Source organism: Manis pentadactyla, chromosome 6 (genome assembly GCF_030020395.1).
Source record: "Manis pentadactyla isolate mManPen7 chromosome 6, mManPen7.hap1, whole genome shotgun sequence".
Lineage (NCBI taxonomy): Eukaryota > Metazoa > Chordata > Mammalia > Pholidota > Manidae > Manis > Manis pentadactyla.
In genome coordinates this window covers 61366968-61387752 of record NC_080024.1, presented here as the reverse complement: position 1 = coordinate 61387752, position 20785 = coordinate 61366968, and the positions used below count along the sequence as shown (strand labels likewise).

Genomic DNA, 20785 nt, shown 5'->3' with positions numbered 1-20785 from the left:
TCAAGTACACATGGAACATTCTCCAGAATAGATCATATACTAGGCCACAAAAAGAGCCTTGGTAAATTCAAAAAGATTGAAATTGTACCAACCAGTCTCTCAGACCACAAAGGTATGAAACTAGAAATAAATTACACAAAGAAAATGAAAAATCCCACAAACATATGGAAGCTTCACAACATGCTCCTAAATAACCAATGGATCAATGACCAAATAAAAACAGAGATCAAGCAATATATGAACACAAACGACAACAAGAATTCAACACCGCAAAATCTGTGGGATGCAGCCAAGGCCGTGCTAAGAGGAAAGTATATTGCAATACAGGCCTACCTCAGGAAAGAAGAACAATCCCAACTGAGCATCCTAAACTCACAATTAATGAAACTAGAAAAGGAAGAACAACAGAGGTCCAAAGTCAGTAGAAGGAGGGACATAATAAAGACAAAAGCAGAAATAAATAAAATCGAGAAGAATAAAACAATAGAAAGAATCAATAAAAGCAAGAGCTGGTTCTTCGAGAAAATAAACAAAATAGATAAACCCCTAGCCAGACTTATCAAGAAAAAAAGAGAGTCTATGCACATAAACAGAATCAGAAATGAGAAAGGAAAAATCACTAGGACACCACAGAAATACAAAGAATTATTAGAGAATACTATGAAAAATTATATGCTAACAAACTGGATAACCTAGAAGAAATGGACAACTTTCTAGAAAAATACAACCTTCCAAGGCTGACCAAGGAAGAAACAGAAAATCTGAACAGACCAATTACCAGCAATGAAATTGAACTGGTAATCAAAAAACTACCTAAGAACAAAACCCCTGGATCAGATGGTTTCACCGCTGAGCTTTATCAAACATTTAGTGAAGACCTAATACCCATCCTTCTTAAAGTTTTCCAAAGAGTAGAGGAAGAGGGAATACTCCCAAACTCATTCTATGAGGCCAGCATCACTCTAACACAAAAACCAGCCAAAGACACCACAAAAAAAGAAAATTACAGACCAATATCCCTGATGAACATACATGCAAAAATACTCAACAAAATATTAGCAAACCAAATTCAAAAATACATAAAAAAGATCATGCATCATCATCAAGTGGGATTCATCCCAGGGATATAAGGATGGTACAACATTCGAAAATCCATCAACATCATCCACCACATCAACAAAAAGAAGGACAAAAACCACACAATCATCTCCATAGATGCTGAAAAGCATTTGACAAAATTCAACATCCATTCATGATAAAAACACTCAACAAAGTGGGTATAGAGGGCAAGTACCTCAACATAATAAAGGGCACATATGACAATCCCACAGCCAACATTATCATTAACAGTGAGAAGCTGAAAGCTTTTCCTTTAAGATCGGGAACAAGACAAGGATGCCCACTCTCCCCACTTTTATTCAACATAGTGCTGGAGGTCCTAGCCATGGCAATCAGACAACACAAAGAAATAAAAGGCATCCAGATTGGCAAGGAAGAAGTTAAACTGTCCCTGTTTGCAGATGACATGATATTGTACACAAAAAACTCTAAAGAATCCACTCCAAAACTACTAGATCTAATATCTGAATTCAGCAAAGTTGCAGGTTACAAAATTAATATACAGAAATCTGTTGCATTTGTATACACTAACAATGAACTAGCAGAGAGAGAAATCAGGAAAACACAAAATTCCATTCACAATTGCATCAAAAAGAATAAAATACCTAGGCATAAACCTAATCAAGAAAGTGAAAGAACTATACTCTGAAAACTACAAGACACTCTTAAGAGAAATTAAAAGATACCAATAAATGGAAACACATCCCGTGCTCATGGATAGGAAGAATTAATATTGTCAAAATGGCCATCCTGCCTAAAGCAATCTATAGATTCAATGCAATTCCTATCAAAATGCCAACAGCATTCTTCAACCAACTAGAGAAAATTGTTCTAAAATTCATATGGAACCACAAAAGACCCTGAACGGCCAAAGGAATCCTGAGAAGGAAGAATAAAGCTGGGGGGATTATGCTCCTCAACTTTAAGCTCTACCACAAAGCCATAGCAATCAAGACAATTTGGTACTGGGAGACGAACAGACTCATGGACTAATGGAACAGACTAGAGAGCCCTGATATAAACCCAACCATATATGGTCAATTAATATATGATAAAGAAGCCATGGACATACAATGGGGAAATGACAGCCTCTTCAACAGCTGGTGTTGGCAAAACTGGACAGCTGTATGCAAGAGAATGAAACTGGATTATTGTTTAACCCCATACACAAAAGTAAACTCAAAATGGATTAAAGACTTGAATGTAAGTCATGAAACCATAAAACTCTTAGAAGACAACATAGGCAAACATCTCCTGAAAGTAAGCATAAACAACTTCTTCCTGAATGCATCTCCTCGAGCAAGGGAAACAAAAGCAAAAATGAGCAAATAAGACTACATCAAACTGAAAAGTTTCTGTACGGCAAAGGACATCATAAACAGAACAGAAGACACTCTACAGTATGGGAGAATATATTTGTAAATGACATACCTGACAAGGGGTTAACATCCAAAATATATAAAGAACTTACAAGCCTCAACACCCAAAAAGCAAATAACCTGATTAACAAATGAGCAGAGGATATGAAGAGACATTTCTCCAAAGAAGAAATTCAGATGGCCAACAAGCACATGAAAAGATGCTCCATGTTGCTAATCATCAGAGAAATGCAAATTAAAACCACAATGAGATATCACCTCACACCAGTTAGGATGGTCAGCATCGAAAAGACTAAGAACAACAAATGATGGCGAGGATGCGGAGAAAGGGGAACCCTTCTACATTGCTGATGGAAATGTAAGCTAGTTCAACCACTCTGGAAAGCAATATGGAGGTTCCTCAAAAAACTAAAAATAGAAATACCATTTGACCCTGGAACCCCACTCCTTGGAAAAGAATACAACTTCTCAGATTAAAAAAGACATATGCACCCCCTATGTTTATCACAGCACTTTTCATAATAGCCAAGATATGGAAGCAACCTAAGTGTCCATCAGTAGATGAATGGATAAAGAAGATGTGGTACATACACACAATGGAATATTATTCAGCCATAAGAAGAAAAGAAATACTACCATTTGCAACAACATGGATGGAGCTAGAGGGTATTATGCTCAGTGAAATGAGCCACATGGAGAAAGACAAATGCCAAATGATTTCCCTCATTTGTAGAGTATAACAGTGAAGCAAAACTGAAGGAACAAAATAGCAGCAGACTCACAAACTCCAAGAAGGAACTAGTGGTTACCAAAGGAAAGGGGTGTGGGAGGGTAGATGGGGAGGGCGGAAGAAGGGGACTGAGGGGTATTATGTTTAGTACACATGGTGTGGGGGATCACGGGGAGAACAGTGTAGCACAGAGAAGTGGATCTCTGGCAACTTGCTGCACTGATGGACAGTGACTGCATTGGGGTATGGGTGGGGACGTGATAATATGGGTAAATGTAGTAACCACATTGTTTTTTCATGTGAAACCTTTGTAAGAGTGTATATCAATCATACCTTAGTAAAAAATGAAAGAAAGGGAAGGGAAGGGGAGGGAGGGGAGGGGAGGGAGGGAGGGAGGGAGGAAGGAAGGAAAGCAGAAAAAAAAAAACATCTTATGGAAGAAACCTAGAGTCTTTTAGGCTCCTAATGGGAAAACTTGTAAAAATCAGGGTAATTCTCATGGCTGTCCTCTACATGAGAGCTGAGCTGACCCAAAAGAAATCCGGGCTTCATGGAAGTAACCATAAAAATTCTTAACAAAAGCTCTAAAGAGGAAACTAAAAATGACAATAAAGTTGTATTTCATGAAATTTCAAAGTCAAAACTCAAATCAGTGTTACGGAGGAAATGGTATTATTATTTAAAGATCAAGACAGCATATGGTTTTTAAGAGAAAGAAGCAAATGACAGAAATAGCCTATCTTTTCTAAAAAATGGTAATGCTAACACTTAAAAGTGTTTCGAATTCTCTTACTTAAAAAAATGAAGTGTGAATTACAGGTATGAGATTTGCACCATAAATAAAATCTGGCAAATAAGCCTTTAACTTGTTCTCATTTTCATCTCAACCAGAACTTTGAAAATAACATCTTGATCTAAAACAGTGCTCCTTAAAGTACGACCCACGGACCACTGCCAGTGTGCAGACTGCCTGTTCACGGTCTGTCACAGGGTAAGGATGGAAACCGAGATAAGAATTACAAAACTTTTATAGCACTGTGACAGAGTAATTTTTATTCTGAATCTAATAAAAAATTATTGATCTTTTCCAATTTTATTTTTCTAGTTATTAATTTTTATTTTATTTTACAAAAGTGTTGGCCAATATCTAAGGAGCACTGGTATAAGCTTTATTTTAGAACATGAGGGTTAGCATATTACAAAGAAACTTCTGATGACAGAAATCATAAAAAACTTCTGTTAGAGAAGAGCTCAAAATTCTTGTGAGTGTATTAACCATGGAGAGAGGCTAGGGGGAAATATTGTATCAAATACACTCAAAGTACTCAGCAGAAAAACAGGAGCAGTGATCGTGGAGGAGCAGCCATCTGTCAGGTGACGATGTGTAATGGGCGTCTGCATACTTACTGGCCGACTCTATAAACTTAGGGTAGGCGTCATATGTGATGAGCGGAATTGGTAAATCCCTGAAGTACAGTTTCAGTGCACCAGTGATAATGTTGATATCTTCATACATGTTCACAGAAATATCTGCTTTCTCACCATCTTTGAAGGACGTTAAAAGAAACAGTAAGTAAATATATGGATTCACATTTTTGTATACAGTTTTTAAAGATTAGCAATGTCTCAGGTTTTAATATCAAACTTAAGTGTGCTGATACATACAAATCAATTTTCTGTGAAAAATAAAATCTACTTTTTCAAATTTTCTATTCTGCAGTTACGGATTTTTCCATGTTTAATTATGGAGAATTACAAAACCTAGTAGGAGAGAAGTAGGAGATGACTGAGGTCAACAGAAATATTTTTAAATTTCGTAAGAACTTGTGAATTCCTAGGGGAATAATGTGGCATTGCTAGAGACACTCCCAAATTGCAAAAGGCCACCTTTGATTTACACTAGGTTACACATATGTTTGGATCTTGCCTGAGCCCTGGGTGGAGGGGAGGTAATGAGAAGTAAAGGAGCAGAACAAATAAACTTGAGTGTTAAAATAATGACAAAAATTATAAAATAGAGGAATACTTTGGAGGTGCTGGGCCCTAAGGCTCTCAAGCAAAGCTGTCTTTCCTTCAGAGTGGCCCCCTTTGCATTCTTCTGCATTTAGTACTTTGCTCAATTACCAGCATTTTCATCTACTAATGATTTAATTAGTGTCTACTAGATCTTATACTAGCGTTCTTTCATTCCATTTGGCTTGTGACAGATTTCTATCAGTTAAAAAGCAGCCTCTTCCCTACACAGCTCTTAAAATGGCTGAATTACACAACACTGATAACAACAGATGCTGGTGAGGATGAGGAGCCAGAGGAACCCTCATTCGTTGTTGGTGAGAATGCAAAATGGAGCAGCCACTTTGGAAAACAGGTAGTTTCTCACAAAGCTAAACATATTCTTGTTAACCATCAGTCACACAAGACCTTAGGTCTTTACCCAAGGGAGCTGAAAACTTATATCCATACAAAAACCTGTACATAAATGTTTATAGCAGCTTTAGCCATAATTGCCAAAAACTTGGAAACAATCAAGATGTCCTTTAATTGGTAAACAGATAAACTGTGGTACATCCAGAGAAAGAAATATTATCCGGCAATAAAAAGAAATGAGTTATCAAGCCATGAAGACATGGAGGAACTTTAAATGCATACTGCTAAGTAAAAGAAAACAGTTTGAAAAAGCTATTACAACTCTATGACATTATGGAAAAGGCAAAACTGTGGAGTCTGCTAAAAGGTCAGTGGTTGCCAGGGGCTCAGGAGGAGGAAGGGAAGAAAGAATAGGGGAACACAGGGATTTTTATGGTAGTGAAAGTTCTAGATGACACTGTACATGACATTATGCATTTGACAAAACCCACAGAACTGTACAACATAAAAAGTGAACTTTAATGTAAACTGTTGACTTTAGTTAATAATAATGTATCAACGTTGGTTCATCATTGTAACAAATGTACTGTACTAATGCAGGATGTTGACAGGGTTAACTGTGGGTGGCGTAAGGAAGGGAAGGGTTACATGGACTCTGTACTTTCTGCTCAGATTTTCGGTAAACCTCAGACTACGTAAGTCTACTTTTTAAAATTTTAGGACAGTTTTAAACAACAGGTGTTTATTAAGCAAAATAAGTACACTATCACAACAAGGGTGGAAAGTAGGCTGTCTGGAAACCAGAAGCAGCCAAGTCTTTTTTTTTTTTTTCTTCTTACTTTGGCCTGTCAGACATTTACGTTCAAGTTGTGAATTAGATCACCCGTCTTGGACTTTTCGCACTTGGGTTGAAATCACATGCAGTGGCAGTAGAAATAGACTATTTTCTGGAAGGAAAAGGCAATGCAGATCGCCTCACTGGGGGACCTTAGGGAAGCGCACGGGTGCTGAGTGCCTAAGGACCTGGAGAGGGTGGGAGCAGAGTGCAAAGGAAGGCAGAGGAATGACAAAGGAAAATTGTACCACTGTCAAAATTTTTCCTCAGGAAAAAGGAATGGAAGTTAAAAAAAAGAAGTAAATGTTATTTTCTCCTGCCACATGGCTCTTGTATCCAGTATCTGTAAGTCATTTTTCTATGAGGGTCCAGATTTCAAAAATCCTGTCTCATTATACACATCCAATTTTTGGTTTGTGAAAATAAAGTCACCATTCTTACAGTTTAGTTACATGACGGGTTGAACAGAATTTGGAGTTTGGTTTTGGAGCCTTCTATCATTCAGGTAGTTTTCTCTATGCTAAGATATTGTATTCATTCTATCTCAGTCCACTCTCCTTTCCTGTATTACTCTCTAAGCCACAGCACCTTTCAGTGGTTTGACAAGGACAGCCTCAGGGCCTTTGCACAGAGTCTTCTGTTTCTTTGCTTCTTAACCAATACACGGCCAGTTCCTAGTCATTCTTTAAGCTGTAGCATAAATGCACAAATGCTTCTTTGGGAAAGCCTCTTCTGATGTGCATTATCATCTCCCAACCCTGACAGACTAGGTTAAGTTCTCCAGTTGTTAATTATTCTCTTTTATAGCATTTAGTCAAAACAATAACCACTGTGTGATTATTACTTAATGGGAGCCCTTCATGAGTACAAGGAGCAAGTGTACATGGTTAATTGCTGTATCTAGGGTACCTGGCACAGAGTAGCTGTTAAATATGTTCGAGTTAGTGAATCAACAGAAAACAGATTTTAAAAAGCTAGGAACCTAAAAGAGTAATACTGTGGGACTCATTGTATTATTATTCAACTGGTTCTTTTAAGATCTGATTCTTGATAGGAATCTCTATATTCTTTTCCAATTATTCAAAAATAATATAAACACATTCTGGAATTTGGTGTTCAGACACTACATTCTAAATAGGGCTGTAATGCAGCATTCTGTAACATTTTTTTGTTCCCTGATTGTTTCATTATTTTCGGCTTCTGACTCCTCAGCCAGATGAGGGCTCTCCCAGGGTGAGGCTTGAGGGTTTTTATTTGCTTTGATATTCCCATGGACCCTTGCTGTACCAGCATATGTTTTTATTATTTCCTCTTGACTCAAAGACGGTGATGAGGATGCACAGATGACAGGCAGAGTTAGGTGGGCCAACTCAAACCTAGGAAATCTGGGATCTGTAATGACTGAGATTCTCCCACACTTGTTTTCTCCATGATTTTTGGTAAATTTAATTGCTGTATATATTTTGGTGAACACACACCAGCCTTGGATACTCAAATACTGGTAATATAGTTAAATTTCTTTCTTGCCCTGAAATTTAACAGTTTATTACTTACAACTGAAAAAGAAATAATAAAAAATTATAAGCTAAGTCATTTTTATATAATAATCATCAATGACTTAGAAAAATAATTCAAAGAATAACATAAGAAATGGTGCCTTTCCCAAGGTAATGGACATGCTGAAGAACAAACCTCTGTCAAAAGCCATCTTGACATCTTCAATTAGGTCACTGAATCCTGATACTCGGTATAGCCCTTCAGAGTTAAGGCCTATAAAAATAAAGCAAGGATCTAATTAATTTGTTTGGAATCATGACTTCTCTTCAAATTTTAACTTCTTTCCATATTTCAGGCTGGGGAAGTTCTAGGTCAGAAAGAATGATGAAATATACTTATTTGGAAAGCCCTTTACACTTTTCTAAAAGAAAACCCTTTCACTCACAGTTCTTTAACTTGGACCTACTGTCACCCGGATATTTGTAATTTACCTCATCACTATGTCTAATTAGATCAAATATATTGAGTCTTAAGGGAAATAATTCATCATCCCACTTAACACCCTAAATTCCTTTACATAACAGAAACTAAGTTTTTCCCAAGTGGGAAATAATAATGAGGGCGCAGCTCTGGTGTTTGGCCTAGGATAGTTTTAATAAAGCATTTACACCTTTGCTTCTTCAACCTAAGAAAAATACAAAAACTGAAAAGTGAATTGGTATCTATATGTCAACTATTACAGATCTGAAGCATCATCTATAAACACATTTTTATATTTCCTATAACTGGTTAAATGTACTTTAAAATCAAAGCTGGTTTATTACTTGTTAAATTAATTCAGTTCAGAGATTTCAGGTCATTTGACATCTGAAATCATCCCCCTAATTTTACACAGGACAACCAGGTGTGCAGCAAGGCACCCATAATGGCATTAGGACTCACATTCATGGCGAATTATGAGTGCTCTGAACTGCACTGGAAATGCCTCACCTCTAGATTCAATTTCCCTGATGCACATGTCCACCACCATTGGCCGCTTAGTGATATGAGCTTTTACAAGTGTTGTGAGGTCACAGCTGTACACTTTTTTGACATGTTTCAAGTCTGGCTTACAGTCGTTTGGAACCATCTTGGAACACTGCTTATGAACATTCAAACCACAATCTGAAAAAAGAAAAAAAGGAAAGGAAAGATTCATTATTGTTTTCAGAATTGTGAGCATTCTGGAGTGTTTATTTTAGCAAAAGACACTACAGCTGAAGGGGATTTGCTTCTAGCAGTTCCTGCAGAAGGGAAAACTTTCCCCATCCTTTCTCTTAGAAAATTTTGGTTTTTAGTCAGAAGACCAGAATTCTAGTTTATGCTTCATCATTTACTTGCTCTACCATCTCGGGAGAATGCCAACCCAAACCAAACTAACCAACTTAATGTTTTAAATAAATGTCTATAAAATGTAATATTAGGCCAACTAGCCAACTAAAAACGTATCCACTTCTTTCAAGTTACATAAAAATTACACTCCATGTGGGCTACACTTGCATTTTAATACATCTGATATGAGGTAGAACTGGACCTCCACAAGAAAGAGCATCCCAGGGCCCTCTTAAAATGGTGCTGCTCATATTTATATCTTTTCTTAATCTTTGTATCATATATAGATAAAATAATAAATATGCAATTCACTTAGTAGCCTAAAATGACTAGTATTTGTTACTACTATTATTGCCACCTTATTAATGCCATGCACTATTCCAAGTGCTTTACATTTATTATTTCATTTAAGTTCACAAAACTCCATGAAATAGGTACTAGTACTCTTCTCATTTTATAAACCTGATGAAACTAAGCACATAGTAACTGGTTTTGTAATTTACCCAAGGTCATGCATTTAGTATATATTAGAGCTGAGATTCAAGCCTACGGATGATTCTACAGTCCACAATTTTAACACCTATACATTACCTCTACTGCAGTTATCCCTTTGCTCTGTAATTTTACTGGGTTCTAACTTCCAAAATGTCAGAATCCAAATATTTTCTAGTTAATATTTTGAGATATTTTATTTTCAACAAGAAGAGCACGTTGAACTTTGGAAGCGATAGAGAAGGCTACAAATATCTTGCTAAATTAGATTGAAGAGTAATAAACCACAGCTGAATAACTAAAATAAATGTCATTATGTTTTTAAAACCATAACCCATTTGTTTCTAAGTTCATGAAAACTTGATGCTGACCTCTTGTAAATCTGATACAGGTGGTGTACATACAGTTTATAGCCAGGTCTTAATGGAACCAATTTGAAAATCATGACACCATGACCACTGTCTGTGGTCCTCGGGCAAGCTCCAGTTTTGCTTGCTGTTTTGGCAGAAAGGGGAGTATAACATTTATCTTGCAAAATTGTTATGAGAATTAATGAGCCAATGCATTCAAGGTGCTTTGCATATTATATAATGTTAGACAAATGCTGGCGATCATCGTCATCATAACTTCTGGTAAAGCTGCGATCTAGCTATAGATGGTAGTAACAATTAACTGAGACTAAGAAAATTAGCCAAAACGTATAAATAGAATTGTTTTCATTATATAGACACTCAACTTGAAGTAAGAACTTAAGGCCTGTGGTGACTCTAAGGTAGGAATTCATATGTACTGAGCACCTCCCACGTGCAAAGATGGGTGAGGTGTAGAGGGAAGTTGAATCCTTGCACGCGTGTAAGTGAGCGGCACTGGAGAGGGCATGGTTAGTGCTAAGTGTCCAGAGGTTGTCATCACAAAGAATAACAGCTTCTTCCTTGAACATAAAGGCTTTCAGAGCAAATTGCTTGATCTATATATAGTACCTGAAGAAATGACACAAAACCATTCTGTACAGTTAAATAATATCCAGGTGACTACATGATCCAATGCCCCAATTCCTCTTTATGTCTACATTAGAAACAGGCACCACTTCTAACTCAGTTGTAAGGCAAATCAATGCAAAATATCCACTTAAAAGACCTTGCTTCCCCTGGACATTTTAATATTTTATATAACTTCTATAACTTGGAGTTCAGGTCCACAGTCTATTAACTATGCAATTTTGAGTGAGTTACCTAACTTTTCTTTGCCTCAGTATGTAAAATGGGAAAGAGATTTTCTTTATCTACTATTAGGTTCTACTGTTATCAACCTACTATTAAGGTCATGTAAGGCTTTAATATTAATATATGTAAAGTGCTTACACATAGTAAATTCTAAGCGTTTAGCATGACCATGTTCTTTTTATTATTTAGAAGAATAAAACATTCTGAGAGGTCCTTCCTACATAGTGCCCCAGGATTCATTATATGGCATCGTCATAATCGGCTTACAGTCAGAAGCTAAGTTGAATTCTAGGCCAATTCTGTGTTTGTCAGAATTGATAATGCATGTGTGAGTGCAGGTCCTGAAAGGACTTGGGTGACTGCAGGTATATAAGCTTCCTCATCTACACTGTTCTTAATCCACTTCATTTACATAAAACTATCTCCAAGTAAATATGTAATTTTTCTGACTGCTTTTACCAAATATGGGGAATTTTCAGCTACTATTTTCTCAAAGAGTTTTTGCATCTCTTTATCTTCTCTTGGGCCCCACCAACACAAATGTTAAATCTTTTGTTATTGACCTACAGGTCTCTGAGGCTTAGTTCACTTTTTAAACTTTATGTATCTCTGTATTTTTTGAATTGGATAATTTAAGTTCACAGATTCCTGCCTCCATCATCTCCATTCTGCTACTGAGCCCATCTGGTGAGTTTATCTGTTAATAAATTTTTCAGTTCTAAAATTTCCATTTATTTATTTCAATTCATAGGTAAAATCATATTTATTAACATTTATTTTTTATCACTTTATTTCTAGTATTTTTTCATTTGTTTCAAGAGTATTTATAATTGCATGTTGGAGCATTTTTATTGCAGATGCTTTCCTTGTCTGATAATCCTAACATCTAAGTCATCTCAATATTAGCATCTGTTGTCTTTTTCCATCTGAGCTGAGACTTTCCTGGTTCTTGCTACCAACCGTAATTTTGAACTGTCTGGATATTTTGAGGGTTACAAGACTCTGCTTCCTATTGAAATCTTCAATCTTTAAGTAAACAAGTAGTTAACCTGTTTAGATTTAGCATGCACATCCTGGCTCACTTTTCTAGCCTGTGCTTCAAATGTCAACCTAGTTTACAAAGCCTCGGTAATGCTACTGCAGTGCTATTTTGCCTACCCTATCTGTATGTTACCCAAATGACAGGACTCTATCCCCACATTCGGGGAAGGCAAAGGGCCACCTCCTAGTTACTGCAGGGTGGAGATGGAAGTCAGGGTTCACCCACAACCTGGTTAAGGAGGAATGCTGTGTGCATGGAAGGCAAAATTATGATCAGCTGCCTCATTTGCAGGCCAGGGATGAGAACAGGGCTCTGCTCATACACTCGGGCTGAGAGTGTGCTGCTTCTACTATAGGGTCGGAATGGAAGTCAGGATCCCAGCCGCTGGCTCAGCCAAGGAAGGGTACCACTTTCTTCCTGCAAGACAGTGATGGAAGACAGGCTCCAGATGCACAGGAGGGCAGTGCACCCTTGTTACTGCAGAGTCAGGTGGAATCAGGGTCCCTCCCAGACTGCCGCTGCAGCACCCACCGAGGGGCTGGCACCCATGGATGGGGGGAGGAATGTAGCTCTCACGGGGGTTCACCTGGAGAGCAGTAGGTATGGCTACAAGATTTCTGTCTAGCTGGGCTGCCCTTTTCCCAGGGCTTTGGCTAGGAACAGCAGGCTTCTTTTGGGAATATTTTTTGTCTGCCTGTTGGCATTTATCGTTTGAGGGCATCTCTAGTGCCTAGTGTGAACATAGAAGGTTAAAAGAAGCAAATCCCAGAACACTTCCAGGAAACTCATGCTGGGTTCCTTGAGTCCCGAGATCCCTAGTCAGGCTTCCTTCTTTTCCCCAACTTCCAGAGTCTTCTGATAGCTGATGTACGTATTTTCTTTTGTTATTACTATTGTAAGGAATAAAACAAAACATATTTATTCATCTTGTCCAGAACCAGAAAAACTCTTACATAGTATTTTAAAGGCATAAAAATCATGAAAGCATCATAATCTAATAATAATGTTGATGTGCCCATGCTTTAAATGTGTACAAGGAAGTCACAGATCCAGATGGAAAGGGCTGTTGGTAACAACCTGTCCCCATGTCCTTATTACATCAACAAAGACAGTGAGGCAGAGAGCTCAATGACTCGCTCAACCTACTCAGCCAGAAAGTGGTAGAACTGAGATTTAAACTTTGGCTTCCTGATTCTCTGCCTGTGCTCTTACCACTGAGTGATATATACCACTCTTCACCAGGAGTACACCATGCACCTTGAGTTACTCTTTAGCTGTTGAAGATGAATTTTTTATTTTCAACTTCTTATTCAATGATGTATGTTATACTTGTTATTTGTTGCATATACTTGAGTTTAAAAGACACTGCTATATTTTACTGTTATAGAGATCTATATGTGATTTGGCAAGGACTTTTAAAAAGCATTGTTAAAACTTCCACATTATATATTTTTTTGTCATATTCTTTCTTAACTGTAATGGAAACCCAGTAGCAAATCAGTAAAATTTTGATGCATCCACATAAAATCAAAACATCTGAATGGTATAGTCTGATATTAATTTTAACTTCTCTCCTTTGAATATTTAGAGTTATCTCCCATTTTAAACATCAGCAGGCTCCCGAGTTTAATTGTGACTCAGTGAAAATGAGATAAAGTGATGACTGAGCTCAGGTTTAGGTACTGAAGGAAGAGGGAAATGTTTTCAAAACTGACATTCCTTCCGTTTGAGTGAGATTAAACTACAGGACAATGTATTCTTTCAACTTAAGGAACAAACTTTAAAAGCCAAATTTTGGCAGAATTGGATATAAAGTCCTTTACAAGACCAAAGGACAGGGCAAAGTCATTAAAATAAAGCATCTTTATATCCTTATTTCACAGTGCAATATACCAGCTCTGAGCTTGCTCTGAAAATTGCTGCTTCAGAGAAGAACAGTATATCAATATTTCAGTTTGTCATTAAGACTTTATTTGGTTTTCATACTTATTTATTAAAGACATATAACTCCTATATAGTTCCATTTCTCCCAGGGACGCTCTACACTATAAATGAAAGAAAAAAGTCCATAAAAGATCATTTCATTTGTTGCATCTCTTGGTTTGGTAGGGTTTTTTTTTTGTTACTATTAAACCATATTTCTCCCTCCCAATTCTTCAAGTTAATAAGCATAGAATAAACGTAGGAAAGGAGGAATGAAAAATTCAAATCACATTTTACTCTATTCTTTAATAAAATATTTCTATTACTTAGTCTAACTTCAGGCTACTCAGAATTTCTGGGGCTTGATTTCTTTTAAGAAACTTGCATGCTTATATCTAGAAAGCACTGAAACCTATTTTTTTGAAATAAATAGCTGATATTACTTAGTCTATTGATTGGATTAAGGGCAATATTAATGTGTACTTTGAAAAAACGTTATTCATTCTTTTCTACAAGTGTTTATATTTTAAATAATTGCAAATAAACATTTTCCCTTTAATCACCTCTCTTAGCTGCCCCGCCCGGGAGAAGGTGGAACAGCCCATTTCTAACATGCATCAGAGGTCATTGCTTTCACAAGCAAAATTAAGAAGAATGCCTTGTTCTTTGAGATATTTATGAATACTGCTTTCAGTTAAAAGGGGCTACATGCAAATTTTAAGCAAGTCTGACCCAACTTCTCACTGGCTTACAAGGACAAACATAACTTTTTAGATACAGTCAATTAAAGCAGTTATTAATAAAAGATATTACTTCCACTTCTTCAACCTAAAAGTCAAATGCTTATATACTTGAAGCAATAAATATATTTCATTATTAGGAAAAATCTGCTATTTCCTTTTGGGGGGGGTGGCAGCAATGAAAATGATGCACTGGAAAAATGAAGTCACTTTAATAAACAACCAATACTAAGTTAGGTCTTACAACAATTATTATTGGGCTTAATTTCTTAGAATATTCTAGTAAAGCTAAAATGAAAACAATTCAGAAATGCTGGTAGAATAATGAACGGCCTTTTGGTGGGAGGGATATTTGGAAATCTTTATGATTATATAACATATATATATAATATATATTAAAACTAGATTAACCAATAAGCTAGCATTTCATAAAGAAAAGAAAAATGGTTTGGAAAACTATCTGAACAATGACCTTTTGAACTTCACTTCTGAAGGCCATCCAGTCCGCGCATCAGTTAGCAGGAGGAGAACCTCGCCGAAGCTGCAGTTAGACGTTCCCTTGCGACATCATTTTAGTCACTTTAAAAACAGCTAGAGTCAGGGACGTGGCAGGTGAGATGACGCCTCATGGAGCCTTGTGGGCGGGGTTTGAGAAGATCACGCCTGCGATGACTGGCGTTCTCACAGTGATACCTCCCACCCCCCAGCTGTCCTCGCGGGCTGTGGAGTGCTCAGCAGCAGGCCGGGAGCGTTCAGTCCTGCCGGGAGCGTTCAGTCCTGCAGGCCCTGCTTGCCTGTCAGCCGGATTCCCTATGGTTCCTACAGTGACTCTGCCAGTCTGATGACTAGAACACCACCCAGCACTTTACAAATATTGCAAAAAGAAAAAGGAGTGGTGGTGGATACAAAATTGCTGCTTTTGGCTAACATTCCTTTGAAACTTCCTGACAAGCTCTCTTCTGTCTTGGTGGATTTTTGAAAAAAGAAACCAGAACAAAGCAAACTGTCTCAGGAATCTAAGGCAGATAAATGCTTTTTCTTCTGACAGGCACTAAGCCTGCCATTCTCCTTTGGAAGTAATTTCTTTAATGCTTACAGGGCGTGTGTATTGATTTCATATTGTTGCTGTAACAAATAGCCACAAACTTAGTGGCTTAAAACAACAAGAGTTCATCATCTTAGAGTTCTGGAGCTCACAGGTCCCAAATCCATGTCACTGGGCTGAAATGAAGGTGTGAGCAGGCTGCGTTTCTTTTGGAGGCGTTAGAGGAGGATCTCTTCCTCTCCTGGCCTTTCCTAGCTGAGAGAGGCGGCCTGCATTCCTTGGCTTAGGGTCCCCTTCCTCCACCTTCAAAGCCAGGAGCATGGCATCTTTTCACTCCTCTGACCTCTGCTCTGTCCTTACATTTTTTCTCTGCCTCTGCCTCTCCTGCCTCCCTTTTATTACTGTGATTGTGATAGCACTGGGCCCACCCTCACAACCCAGGGTACTCATCCCTTCTCAAAATCCTTAACCTGATCAGAGTCACTTTTGCCATGAAAAGTAACATATTCACAGGTCCCAGGCATTCGGAAGTAGGCATCTTTGGAGAGCCACTGTTCAGCCTACCACAATTAGTTGTCTCTCTCTAAATTCTTAATTCTTTGCATTCTGTTTAGATAAAGCAGACGGCTCAAAGGTCAGGATGAGCCACTTCAGATCTAAGAATCCTACTGCCAATCCAAATGTAATTAGTTGTCACAGAAAACAACTAATTCAAATACCAACCTTCCACATTAAAAAAAAATGGGTTGACTTGTTCTTTATTACACATCAATAGGGTTCAAGTCACACATAATATATTACTTTAAAGGACATGATGTAAAATGAAAAATCTCTACACTTTTCTTTCATTCCTGCTGTTTACTCACAAGGGAAGGCTATTAGTATGGGAGGCTGGGATGGGATGAATCATTTTATTTCATAGTCTATCATATATGTTCCAAAACATTTCTTCCAAATGTGATTTGGGATTGTAGCATATTGCCAAAGATTGTTCACATGTGTTGTACTGATCTTCTGTTATAGCTAGTTCAGAATTCTTATGTAGATGGCCTTCACTTTTTAAAAACATAAATGATATACATCATTACTCCAGTAAAAGAAAAGCTTTTAAGTGAGTGACAGTCATAAGATATTTAAGAAACTGCTGCCGAGTCTCAGCTGGTCAAGGCTATTTCACAAAGGCCAAGCAGGCTTACTGAGACCATCATTCGGTGAGTAGGGGTTTTGTGCTTTGGAAAGAGGACTCCATTTGCCTGTGAAAAACCATAATAATGTAGACGGTCTTACATGAACTTTTTCAACATTATGTTCCACTGTGTTCTCCTCCAGCTTAAAGGCTCAACCGTAGTCTTCCTGATGACAGTTGTTATCCGGATTCTGGGTTACCACCGGTCAGAACATTAACATCGTCCTCATTTACTCTGTGGACAGAGGCTTGCAAACGGGGCTCTCAGCCCTCTAGAGAAACAGCTTGATGGGCTCCTCTGCACAGTTCAGAGTGGACGTGTGGGGAAATCTGATTGCTCCCCGTGGCGGGACAGTCCTTGAACAGATTTGGCTAGTCATGTATGCTGGCTGCTTGTCATGCCTTAGGGAGGCTCAGGGGCAAAGCCTGAAAGAAGGGTGGCCAGGAACATTCACATGCAATGCCTACTGCACTCTGCTAGTCAAAGAAAATATGACTCAGAAACAAAAAACAAACCCCAGAAGCTTCTGCACAGAATTGACAACAAAAAATATTCTATTAAAAATCATGCCACAAAAGATATGTGGATTTTTATAGTGATAAATTTGACAGAATTACTAGTTAACATTTTAAAATACTTTACTCTTGGTATACATCTTGAGTGTTAAGCTTCATATTAAAAGATGCAGAAATGTATTTTTTGATTTTATAATTTATGACAGAAAGAAACTTATATGACTAACCACTACAGATTTCAAATTTAAATGATTATTTTAAGCCTATACCAGAATTTAGAGTAGTTTGAATAAATGGCCAGTACTCATTATAATTGTTCTATACAAATATATTTCATACAATGTGAAAACTACTTATTTCATAAAGCATTTCAATGAATTCCTGAGTTGATTATTTGCTTATGTGTAAATCTTAAAAGTTTCTAAATTTTTATCTAAAAATACTATGGTCATATTTTACAAAAAGGATTTGGTATACTCAAAATTTCAAAATGTCACAAAAAATATTAGTGACTAGGTGGTGTTTCAGTTTGATAATCATCTTTGAAGACAAATTCACAGGTTTTTAATGCTTCAATCTGATTTCACAAATTTAGTAAAGACAATCCAGCTTAACAAGTTATCTTTAAAAATTCAGTTTCCAAGACAACAATCATAGGTCTCTATATACTGCTTTTAAAAAAATCATTTTTGTAAGTTTAGTTACTACAACATCAAAGGCAAGAGTTAAATATAACTGTCTTACTTTTATCTCCTTTTATCAGACTTTCTCAACAACTTGACTTTTTTTTTAATGGACTAATATCAGACACCTAGTCTGCTGCCCATTTAAGTACAGGAAGGTTAAGGGCAGATAAAACATCAATTTCTTAAGTGGCTGCCTGAGAACTTAGCCTATATTGTACGTGTGTAAAAAAGCAAACCAGGATCCAGCCCATTGCATGTACATAACAGCAAATCTACTTATAACTTCGTAACTTACTCAATAAAGCCAAAAGACGAAAGAGCTCTTACCTGCACACTTCACTCCTTGAGCAATGAGGCCCCACATGAAGTTGGCACAGTACTCACACCAGTGTGGCCCTCTGAATGTGTGGACCTGAAAGAGAGTAGTGACAAAGTGGCCAGAGGGGAAACACATGAGTGAGGAGATGGCTTCTGTCCACGCAGGAACGTACAAGCCATTGTTAATACTAAAAGGCACCATATGGTTACATTTAAGAACAACCTTGGTTGAGTGGAACTGAGAGTTAAAATTTCTTTCAGAGCTTGATTCCCTGTTTGTTTTAGAAATGGTGATAAATAATATTCCACGATTTACTTTTGAAAACAATTTCTATGGTGGCATTTTTTCCCGACTGGTCCCTCCAACCTGTAAGCAGCTGTTAGCCAATATTCTGGCATTTTCTGAGTGCTATGGCATGAGGAAGGGGAAGGAGCAATATAGGGTAGGTCCAGGTGCTAAAGGATTTTATCAGATGCCACCTTCTGTCTTCTGTGACCAGTTAGGACTACAGAGGCCGCAGGTGTAACTTAGCGATTGGTCACAACTGAATCATCCAAAGGGCCAATTTCTGTTTAAAACCATTTGATACTTACTATGTTAGCAAAGAGAATGAATATTTTTTAGAAATTGCAGAAGCTACAGTTAATGAAAAACCCTGTTTGAGTATAGTTAATTATTCACTAATCATTCCAGCTCATAAAGGTTTTACTGCATTTGATCCCTAGGAAAGCAACTGCCAAAGAAGGGGTCCAGACATTAAGATACCTACAGACTTTTATGTACAGGAAAGGGAAGGCATTCTAGCTTAACACAGATTTAAAAAAAAATTGGTAGAATAGAGAAGCAACTAATCCAAACCTCAAAAATTAAAGGACAAAAGGAGAAACTTGAATATTAAGTAATTTTAGTATTTCTGAGCAAACATTGGCTGAAAATGCACCCAAGTAATAAGTTAAAAGGAGGCGGGAACAAGGATGTCACTGATCTGTTATCAAATCACATTTGCTTGAGATAATTTCTTAGGTATATGATTTCCTCCTCCAGGAAACAGTGATACAAGAAAGTGAAAAGCACCAAGTGTGATGACCGTTTCTAACATAAGTAACTGCTAACACAGCTACTGTAAATAGTGAAATTCAGAGCTAAGACTGTCATTTTTACTAGTGATCTATTTGTGTATTGAATAAGTTTTAGAAACCAAGTAAATAATTTTAAGATATATATGTATGTGTGTGTATATATATACACATATATATGTAATTTCTTCAAATTTAAGATGCTACTGAATGTAGACTTATACTGAATATAAGACACATATATTCAATGTAGAAAAACCATGCTAATTATGACAAACTATCGATTATGAGATAAATCCCAATTTCAGAGATGTTAAAATGAAAAAAAAAGTACATATTTGAATCAGTGAAATATGGTATATCAGAATTCAAACTACTATTATTGGCTAAAATATCCATGTAAAATATCCACATCCATGGAATGGATAACCCAGAGCCCATCCTCAGTAGGTGTGTGCTTATGACTCTGCTGCTGCCAGGTGAGCTTGAATAGAAAACAACAGTGTTGATTTTGAAAAGGTGGCCATAATCTCTTCTATCTTTTATGAAAAGGCATTAGGAATGCAGACACAGCTGCTTCTGGATTGTTAATGCTTTGCAGAGCTTGTGAACTGAAAGCATTTCCTGGAGTTCCTTAAGCAGAGCCCAAAATCAACATTCAGTCTGATGTCTTTGTATTTGTCTATGTTCCTCTGAGTGAATAAAACTAGATAAAGTATGCCATCTTGCTTTACTCTGAGGGGAGTGAGATAGCACTGACTCAAATTTTAGAAAGTTATATAACCATGTAATAGCTATAGAATTGTGAAGTTATCTGTAGGGAAAGTGTTTGGGATACAAACTGGCTTATAGGTGGCCAAATCTCAGGACAGTCTAGTATCACTTAAATTGGTAAGGTTAATAAAAATGGACTACAAGTGTGGAGGAAGTCCCAGTTTTGGACTTGCCAGTTATCTCATGATAAAGCGTCTCAAAGGTATACTGGGAGAGCCAAAGCAGAGTAGAGGGGGTGAAACAGATAATTTAAACAAACAGGGCACTTGGCAAACAGCACCGAGTATTGAGGTGTTATGACAGAACCAACTCCTTTCCTCACCTTTACAAAAGCAGTAGTGAATGTGGCATTTTTAAAGTCTTGGGACATTTCTTCATGATCATATAGGAACTGTCTGAGCAGGCCCAATATTATTAATAAATAAATAATAATAATATTAATATATTAATATTGTATAATAATAA

General features: G+C 37.2%; 1 protein-coding gene across 1 annotated transcript in view; it reads right to left on the bottom strand.

The window, feature by feature from the left end:
* Positions 1-20785, bottom strand: part of CHN1 (chimerin 1) — a 227407-nt gene that overhangs the window by 10150 nt on the left and 196472 nt on the right. Inside the window, exons 10-13 of the mRNA XM_036876945.2 lie at positions 18479-18563; positions 8918-9091; positions 8123-8200; positions 4636-4773 (exon numbers count right to left, since the gene is read on the bottom strand). Of these exons, the coding sequence (XP_036732840.1) occupies positions 4636-4773; positions 8123-8200; positions 8918-9091; positions 18479-18563 (475 nt within the window). The remainder of the gene's footprint in view (positions 1-4635; positions 4774-8122; positions 8201-8917; positions 9092-18478; positions 18564-20785) is intronic.